This window comes from Limanda limanda, chromosome 11, assembly GCF_963576545.1.
Source record: "Limanda limanda chromosome 11, fLimLim1.1, whole genome shotgun sequence".
Classification (NCBI taxonomy): Eukaryota; Metazoa; Chordata; class Actinopteri; order Pleuronectiformes; family Pleuronectidae; genus Limanda; species Limanda limanda.
Genome location: NC_083646.1, coordinates 642,747 through 652,788, shown reverse-complemented (window position 1 = coordinate 652,788; position 10,042 = coordinate 642,747). Strand labels below are relative to the sequence as shown.

At 47.5% G+C, this 10,042-nt stretch overlaps 2 protein-coding genes across 2 annotated transcripts; one reads left to right on the top strand and one right to left on the bottom strand.

Annotated features, from left to right (window-relative positions):
• The first annotated feature begins 228 nt into the window (after positions 1-228).
• Positions 229-9,865, top strand: cmtm6 (CKLF-like MARVEL transmembrane domain containing 6). Its single transcript, XM_061080541.1, has 5 exons — positions 229-364; positions 3,770-3,911; positions 5,733-5,909; positions 6,325-6,423; positions 7,829-9,865. The coding sequence occupies exons 2-5, from the start codon at positions 3,798-3,800 to the stop codon at positions 7,988-7,990; spliced, it is 552 nt and encodes a 183-aa protein (XP_060936524.1). The 5' UTR covers positions 229-364; positions 3,770-3,797; the 3' UTR covers positions 7,991-9,865.
• LOC133013785 (S-antigen protein-like) lies at positions 1,414-3,799 on the bottom strand. The gene is made up of 2 exons (XM_061080830.1): positions 3,768-3,799; positions 1,414-2,833 (listed from the first exon to the last, which is right to left on the bottom strand). Exons 1-2 carry the CDS (start codon positions 3,797-3,799, stop codon positions 1,414-1,416), a joined length of 1,452 nt encoding a protein of 483 aa, XP_060936813.1.
• Positions 9,866-10,042: the final 177 nt, after the last annotated feature.

The window sequence follows — 10,042 nt, the reverse complement described above, 5'->3', positions numbered from 1 at the left end:
AGGAGGAGACACGGAGGAGAGGAGGAGGAGCAGCTTTGTTAAATCACCGGAACGTTAAATCTCGTTTTATCAAATCATTATTTATTAAAGCGGAATCTGATTATTTTACCTCTATTAAAAAAACGACGGGATTCAGATTCAAACTTAAACATTAAAATAAAATAAAACGGGACAGAAACTGCGATGTGTGCTACCGGAACCACTTTAGTTTGAAAGGCTGAAACCGGAAGTGATGAGAGAGGAGAGAAAGTCGTTAAATGCGGAAGTTTGAAGAAGTTAGTTTCCTCAGAATCATCGTGAAGAAGTTTGAAGACGTTTGCAGAAGTTTGATGAGACGAGAGTGAAGTTTGTTTCCTGATCCAACGTGAGTTCAACAACCTTTATTTTGTTTGATGTGACTTCCGGTGAGTTTCATGAACCTGAAACACCGGAAACGGATCAAACTCTGATTCTCATTCCACCTGGTGCTCTGTGACGTTTCATCTTTATTAGAACATCACACACTCACAGACACACAGAGACACACACTCACACAGACAGACACACACTCACACACACTCACCGGACACACTCTCTCACACACAGACACACACTCACACATACACACACGCTCACACACTCACACATACACACACGCACACACACACACACACAGACTCACACACACACCGGACACACTCTCTCACACACAGACACACACTCACACATACACACACGCACACACACAGACTCACACACACTCTCTCACACACAGACACACAGACACACACTCACACAGACACACACTCACACACACACACACACACACTCACCGGACACACTCTCTCACACACAGACACACACTCACACACTCACACATACACACACAGACACTCCACACACACTCACACACACACACCGGACACACTCTCTCACACACAGACACACACTCACACATACACACACTCACACATACACACACACTCTCTCACACACAGACACACACTCACACATACACACACTCACACATACACTCACACAGACTCACACACACAACGGACACACACTCTCACACACACACACTCGCTCTCTCTCACACACACACTTACACACGGACACACACACTCTCACACACACTCTCACACACACACACAGTCTCACACACACACACACTCTCACTCACTCTCACACACACACACACTCTCACACACACTCACTCTCACACACACACAAACACACACATCAGATCTTCACTTCCAGGTTCACACAGGTTTTCAGTGGATTTATTACAAAATACAAATATTCTGTGAGATGTGATGTTGTGTGTTTTCTATTCATTTGACTAACGATGTTAGAATGACCTGTTGTTGTGTGTGTGTGTCTGCCACGCACCCTGAGGCATGTGTCGCTGCCATGTGACCTGCTCCTCTCCCGTCAGGAGGAGCGGTGGCAGCACGGCGTGACCACGTGTCCCCCTGACCACGCCTCCTCCTCCTGACCACGCCTCATCCTGACCACACGTCCTCCTGACCACGCCTCCTCCTGACCACGCCTCCTCCTGACCACACGTCCCCCTGACCACACGTCCTCCTGACCACACGTCCCCCTGACCACGCCTCCTCCTGACCACACGTCCTCCTGACCACACCTCCTCCTGACCACACGTCCTCCTGACCACACCTCATCCTGGCCACGCCTCCTCCTGACCACACGTCCTCCTGACCACGCCTCCTCCTGACCACACCTCATCCTGGTCACGCCTCCTCCTGACCACGACTCCTCCTGACCACTCCTCCTCCTGACCACACGTCCTCCTGACCACGTGTCCCCCTGACCACGCCTCCTCCTCCTGACCACACGTCCTCCTGACCACGCCTCCTCCTGACCACACCTCACCCTGACCACGCCTCCTCCTGACCACGCCTCCTGACCACGTGTCCCCCTGACCACACGTCCTCCTGACCACGCCTCCTCCTGACCACACGTCCTTCTGACCACACCTCCTCCTGACCACGCCTCCTCCTGACCACACCTCATCCTGGTCACGCCTCCTCCTGACCACTCCTCCTCCTGACCACACGTCCTCCTGACCACACGTTCCCCTGACCACGCCTCCTCCTGACCACGCCTCCTTCTGACCACGCCTCCTCCTGACCACGCCTCCTTCTGACCATGCGTCCTCCTGACCACGCCTCCTCCTGACCACACGTCCTCCTGACCACGCCTCCTCTTGACCACACGTCCTCCTGACCACGCCTCCTCCTGACCACACGTCCTCCTGACCACACGTCCCCCTGACCACGCCTCCTCCTGACCACACGTCCTCCTGACCATGTGTCCTCCTGACCACGCCTCCTTCTGACCATGTGTCCTCCTGACCATGTGTCCTCCTGACCACGCCTCCTCCTGACCACGCCTCCTCCTGACCACACGTCCTCCTGACCACGCCTCCTCTTGACCACACGTCCTCCTGACCACGCCTCCTCCTGACCACACGTCCTCCTGACCACACGTCCCCCTGACCACGCCTCCTCCTGACCACACGTCCTCCTGACCATGTGTCCTCCTGACCACGCCTCCTTCTGACCATGTGTCCTCCTGACCATGCGTCCTCCTGACCACGCCTCCTCCTGACCACACGTCCTCCTGACCACGCCTCCTCCTGACCACACGTCCTCCTGACCACGCCTCCTCCTGACCACACGTCCTCCTGACCACGCCTCCTCCTGACCACACGTCCTCCTGACCACGCCTCCTCCTGACCACGCCTCCTCCTGACCACACGTCCTCCTGACCATGTGTCCTCCTGACCACGCCTCCTTCTGACCATGTGTCCTCCTGACCACACGTCCTCCTGACCACACCTCTTCCTGACAACACGTCCTCCTACCACACCTCCTTCTGACCACGCCTCCTCCTGGCCACGCCTCCTCCTGAGTTCCTCGTGTTTCAGGGTCTAAACTGTTCATGAAGCTCCAGAGTCGATCAGAGCTGCAGGTTTACTTCAGTTTGTGTTGTTGTTGTGTTGTTGTTGTGTTGTTGTGTGACGTTCACATTGTTTCCTCCAACAGAAACACACAGTTGATATGAACCAGTAACACACAGTTGATATGAACCAGTAACACACAGTTGATATGAACCAGTAACACACAGTTGATATGAACCAGTAACACACAGTTGATATGAACCAGTAACACACAGTTGATATGAACCAGTAACACACTGTTGATATGAACCAGTAACACACAGTTGATATGAACCAGTAACACACAGTTGATATGAACCAGTAACACACTGTTGATATGAACCAGTAACACACTGTTGATATGAACCAGTAACACACAGTTGATATGAACCAGTAACACACAGTTGATATGAACCAGTAACACACTGTTGATATGAACCAGTAACACACAGTTGATATGAACCAGTAACACACAGTTGATATGAACCAGTAACACACAGTTGATATGAACCAGTAACACACTGTTGATATGAACCAGTAACACACTGTTGATATGAACCAGTAACACACAGTTGATATGAACCAGTAACACACAGTTGATATGAACCAGTAACACACTGTTGATATGAACCAGTAACACACAGTTGATATGAACCAGTAACACACAGTTGATATGAACCAGTAACACACTGTTGATATGAACCAGTAACACACAGTTAGCTGCTAGCAGAGACGACACTTAGAGACAACCAGAGTGTGTAGCAGCGAGCGCTGTGTGGTTCAGACACACAACATCCCTTCTGACATCACGTGTCGTCCTCACAGGAACTCTCTGTTGTGTCTTCGCGGCGTCATGGCGTCTGAAGTGTACACGCCCACGACGGCGCCGAACCCCAAGACCTCGTGGCTCCAGGTCCCGTCGGAGCGGCTGGACGCTCGCCGCTTCGTGGTCAAAGTCTGTGAAGTGGTGAGTTCACACATCATGAACCTGATGCTGACACAAACCGCTGAGTCAGCACGTGTTGCTTCACCTCCTGTGTGTGTGTGGGGGGGTGTGTGTGGGGGGGGGGGGGGGGTGTGTGGGGGTGTGTGTGTGGGGGGGGGACCGGGAAGTGAAAGTGCAGAGCGCTGCGTTGGCAGATCTCTGAGCTGCTGTTGCAACATGAGCGGGAGCAGGAGCTCAGAAAGGGGATGTTCAGGTTGACCTTCCCATGATGCATCTGTGTTATCAGACTCCTCAGGGTCATGCAGAGGTGGGACCAAGTCATTTTTTTGCAAGTCCCAAGTAAGTCTCAAGTCTTTGCCCTCAAGTCCCGAGTCAAGTCTGACAAGTCCCGAGTCAAGTCCAAGTCCTGCAGTTTGAGTTTCGAGTCCTTTTGATCACAGAGTAATAATATATTTACACACATGTATGTTTTTAAAATCTGTATTTATTTATTAAAACAAGTGCAATTGAAATTGCAGAAAATTTTTTTTGCTGACATTGCACTTCCTTATTGCACTATTAACCAGTCATTTTTAACATTTAACTCATGTTTTACTCCTCTCACGGGTGATGAATGAGGGAACTCACAGTAGATCACCGTGTGTGTAACGTTAACAGTGAGTTTACAGCCTCGCTGATTTAACTACACAACAAAGAAAAGTAGACTTTCATTCAGAACTTACCGTTCTTTGTGCTTCAAATGTCGAACGAAGTTGGAAGTGGTTGCGTCTCCGTCTGTAATCTTCGACACGCAGGTTTAGACTGCACTTCGTTTTTTGTTGACCACCTCGTAGTTTTTATACCCGGACGAAGCTCTCTTTGGTCATGTTTTCCTAACTGGAGCGTTGTTTGACAGTTCCTCTTCATCGGTTCACCTGCAGTTTGATTGGATGGATGCTGTCGCTTCAAAACAACCTGGATCTAATTTGATTGGATGTTGTGCCGACAGCACACACACACAGACGCACACAGACGCACACACACACAATGAGAGATACAGAGCGTTCCTTAATAACATACTTTTTAATCTTTGGGTTTTGGGGAAAGGAGCAAGTCTCATCAAGTCAAAAGGCTCAAGTCCAAGTGAATCTAAAGTCATCACATTCATGACTCGGGTCTGACTCGAGTCCAAGTCATGTGACTCGAGTCCACACCTTTGGGGTCATGTAGGTGGGCGTGGCCTCTAGCTCTCAGCCAGGCTCCACCCCTGCTCCTCCTAATATGGTTACTTCTGGATGCAAACAACCAAGATGGCGCTGGACGACGTGTGAAACTGAGGCTTCAGATTCTCTCTCTGGCTCCGGGCTCGTCCCGGCGGTCGAGCAGGAAGCTCCTCCCCTTCTCTCTCTGGCTCCGGGCTCGTCCCGGCGGTCGAGCAGGAAGCTCCTCCCCTTCTCTCTCTGGCTCCGGGCTCGTCCCGGCGGTCGAGCAGGAAGCTCCTCCCCCTGGTCGCTAAGAGCAGAGGAAACAATTAGTCTCCTGCAGATTTAATAACAGACAGATGTAAAGAAGTGAACGCTGCATCTCCAGGTTCATTCAGATCTGGACAGAAGTCGGGGGGGTTGAGGCGCCCTCTAGTGGACATCACGTGCACTGACACGTGCTACATTTCATATTTTCTGGTGTTAACATTTAGGAAACAGTGATGGATAATTTTTCATAATTTCCTCCTCTTTCAATAATTGTACAGATAATCATCAGATTTATAATTTCATGTTGTGAAAGCGTCTCGTGGTCGTCTGCTGGTTTGCGTTCCCCGCCCTGTGGGAGGAGTCACTGAGCTGATGTTCTTGTGTTCCTCAGATCTTCTCCTTCGTGGCCTTCATCCTGGAGGAGGTGGTCAGCAGCTGCTCCAGCTGCTTCGCCCTCTACTTCTTTGAGTTTGTCAGCTGCACGGCGTTCCTCTTCACGCTGCTGCTGCTCGTGCTGCTCGCCACCGCCCTGCACGCCAGGGTGGGCGTCACCTGCTGGCGCGACCTGGTAAGAGCTGCTCCACCCTGAGTGAGAGGAGGATGGAGAAGATCCAGACTCTGAACCTGAGCTCCTGCTGAAAGCTCTTCCTGAAGATCAGAAGTTCATGTAGAATCTTGATGTTTTCAAGTTTCTTCAGTGTCGCTGGGATCAGACTGTCGGCCATCTTGGTTTTCACTGTTTGTTTTGTAGAAGTTTGAACTTTCAGACTGAAGAAGAGTTTGATTCATCTCAGTGACGTTCTACCAGAAGCTTTACAATCTTTCAAAACTCTCCCCCTCCTCCTTCTCTCCCTCCTCCCCCTCCTCCCCCTCCTCCTCCTCTCCCTCCTCCTTCTCTCCCTCCTCTCAATCCTCCTCCCCCTCCTTCTCTCCCTCCTCCCCCTCCCCCCCCTCCTCCTCCTCTCCCCCCTCCCCCCCTGCAGGACTTCTGGTACACCTCCCTCATCGCCCTCCTGTTTTTCGTCTCCTCCATCATTTTTGCGGTGAACAACAACGGAACGGATCTGGAGAAAAGTTCTGTGGTGAGACACTTCATCTCCTTTTCTCCTCCTTTCCTACCTCCTCCTTTCCTTGACTGCTTCCTTTCTTCTTTTCCTTCTATTGTTCCTCCCTTTTCTAGACACATTTTTCCCTTTCATAACTCCTCCTGTAATTTCTCACCTCCTTTTTCTTCCTGTCATTCCCTATCACCTTCTTTCCTTTCCTACCTCCTCTGTTCCTCATTGTTTGCTCTTTTACTCTCCTAGCTCCTTGTTTCCTCTCCTACCTCCTTCTTTCTTTTGCTACTTTCATCCCTGTCTCTTCATATCCTCCTTCTTCCTCATTGCTCCCTTGCCTCCTACCTCTCCTGTCTTTCCTTCTCTGTCCACTTGTTTTCTTTATTCCACACCTCCTTCTTTCTTTCCCTCTCTTAACTTAGCTGTTTCTTTTCCTTCCTGCTATTGGCCGAGTCTCCTTTCCTTGGCTGTTTCCTTGTCTCCGTTCCTTGGCTGTTTCCTCGTCTCCGTTCCTTGGCTGTTTCCTCGTCTCCTTTCCTTGGCTGTTTCCTTGTCTCCGTTCCTTGGCTGTTTCCTCGTCTCCTTTCCTTGGCTGTTTCCTCGTCTCCTTTCCTTGGCTGTTTCCTCGTCTCCGTTCCTTGGCTGTTTCCTCGTCTCCGTTCCTTGGCTGTTTCCTCGTCTCCTTTCCTTGGCTGTTTCCTCGTCTCCTTTCCTTGGCTGTTTCCTCGTCTCCTTTCCTTGGCTGTTTCCTCGTCTCCTTTCCTTGGCTGTTTCCTCGTCTCCTTTCCTTGGCTGTTTCCTCGTCTCCTTTACTTGGCTGTTTCCTTGTCTCTGTTCCTTGGCTGTTTCCTCGTCTCCGTTCCTTGGCTGTTTCCTCGTCTCCTTTCCTTGGCTGTTTCCTCGTCTCCTTTCCTTGGCTGTTTCCTTGTCTCCGTTCCTTGGCTGTTTCCTTGTCTCTGTTCCTTGGCTGTTTCCTCGTCTCCTTTCCTTGGCTGTTTCCTCGTCTCCTTTCCTTGGCTGTTTCCTCGTCTCCTTTCCTTGGCTGTTTCCTCGTCTCCTTTCCTTGGCTGTTTCCTCTTCTCCTTTCCTTGGCTGTTTCCTCGTCTCCTTACCTTGGCTGTTTCCTCGTCTCCTTTCCTTGGCTGTTTCCTCGTCTCCTTTCCTTGGCTGTTTCCTTGTCTCCTTACCTTGGCTGTTTCCTCGTCTCCTTTCCTTGGCTGTTTCCTTGTCTCCTTTCCTTGGCTGTTTCCTTGTCTCCTTACCTTGGCTGTTTCCTCGTCTCCTTTCCTTGGCTGTTTCCTTGTCTCCTTTCCTTGGCTGTTTCCTTGTCTCCTTTCCTTGGCTGTTTCCTCGTCTCCTCTGCAGTTCTTCTTCTCTTTCTCTCTACAGAATCTCTGCATTCACTTCCTGTATGTTTCTCCTCCTCCAGGCGTTTGGCTTCCTGGCGATGTCGGCGTTCCTCGTGGACCTCCTCCTCTTTTATAAAACCAGCGGACTTCCTTTTCAGAAGTCCGGAGGCGACCCCCCCGCGGAGGGGGGGGCTCAGCTGGAGACGGAGAAACTCAACTCTGTCGTCAACACAACAGAATGAGTTTCAATGTGTGTTTAATGAGCTGATTTTACACACGACTCCTTTAATGTGGCGGCAGGTCGACTTCACGTTTTTCTGAAATAAATTCAAATCCAGTTTTTAGTCGTTCTACAATTGGATCAAACTTCCAATAACCCAGGACTCTCAGTGCAGAGTTAGACCAGGAAGAACCACTAAATGTTCTGCTTTACAGCCAATCTGTCATAAAACTGAACGTTTTCAACTCTAGTTGAACTGTTTGTATAAAAGTTCATATGAAACTTTCTCGTCACACAAGGAAAAATATTTCAAATGAACCATTTAGAGAAGAAAAGGTCGACTGGTTGTTTTATTTCCGTGAACGTCTCCTGATGATTTAGAGAAAAGACGTTTTTCAACCTGTTACCGGAGTGTCCAGCAGAGGGAGCTGTTTGTCCTCAGGCTTCTGCAATTCACTGACTAATCAAGATCAGCCAATCAGTTCAGTTCAATTTTATTAGCACCAAATCATAATCAACATTATCTCAAGGCTCTTTACACAGAAGGTCAAACTCCCTGTGCCGTCGGAAACACGCCAAACGGAGCAGGAAACAGGAAGTGAGTCACGTATCAGTTTTAATCTCGCTGCTGTAACTGAAACGTTGAAAAATGAAAAAATTAAATGAAGCAGCTGAAGTGACATCGCACTCGAGGTTCTTCACGTGTCGACTCACGAACCTACGGAAGAAAATCTGTCACAAAACTCAGAATTTAAAAGTTTAAACTCATTTTGATTTGGTTTGAGTCGTCCACAGATCTCGTCTATTTCTAATTTCACCTTCGTACGTATAAAGGTTTTTCTTTATTTTAAATGTTTAATATTTTTAACTTGTTTGAGAGATTTTTTTTGTCTTTTCTTCTTCTTGTTACTGATTTTTATTGTCTTAAAAACTGTTTTCTCTTTTTATGAAGGAAATGTTGATGTTTTGTCGCAAATATAATTCATTTCTATATATGAATCGTACGAGGACTCCAGCTGTTTGTCCTCCGTCTGAATTTGACCGATTTAAACTTTGGTTGTTTGGCTTCAGTCGGATGTTGATGTGAAATGTTCTGTTTTACTGTCTGTTGATTTCTCAGAGTCTGAATGAAGGAATGAATGTTTGACAAATTGATTTAGTCTGAATTTTCCAGAACAGAGTTTTGTTTGTTTCCAGGTGGAAAGTTTCAAAAGGATTTGCAGAAAACTTTTTTTCTCAAGATTGTTAGTGAAATCTCACTTTGAACATTTTGGGTGAAGGACCAATGAACGACTCGAATCAGCCTAAAGACATTTTACACTTTTAGACACAACAAAAAAAAAGTCTTACTTCGTATTTTAACTTTTATGCCCAGATATGAAAGTGGACTGCAACTGAAAACCACCAGTGAAGTTTTAACAAGTGTTTGTCTTTGCATTCCTTCAAGTGGTCACAGATTTCTTCTTGTTTTTTACTTTTAGTTAAATTCCAGAATTTCAGAAAACAGAATTGAAATTTTACTAAAGTCAAAATTAACTTTTAATCAGACGTCTTAAGATGATTAATTCAGGGTTTAATTGATGGAGCAGGAAATCTGAGGTGTGACACTAATTATATTGTTCATATTTTACCTTTGACTCTGTATATTTACTGGAACCAATCAATGACAACTGTAAAATAAAACGTTGAATATACTGGACACTTCTTAAAAATATTGTTTTCTATTTCAGTCAGACAATCGTCAGAAAAGTTGTTTATATTTCAACATGATTCATGTTCACGACCAAACCAAGTTCACTTTGGAAGAGAGCAAAAATGTTTTTATAATTTGTACAGAAAGTCTACAATTTCTATGATCAGTATTTTTCTGTGGTGTAATAAACAGATTTTAAAAGAATTAATGTCAGTTTTTATTTGGATGTTATGATCAGTTTGAATCATGGTATTGATTTTTGAAAAGTGAAAATATAAAACATGAGAAACGTGCAGAGTTTATAAAACATTAGTAGAGGTAATATGGAGAAACTTCTGTTTATAAAGATAAACACTTTACAGACGTCACACTGAACCTCTT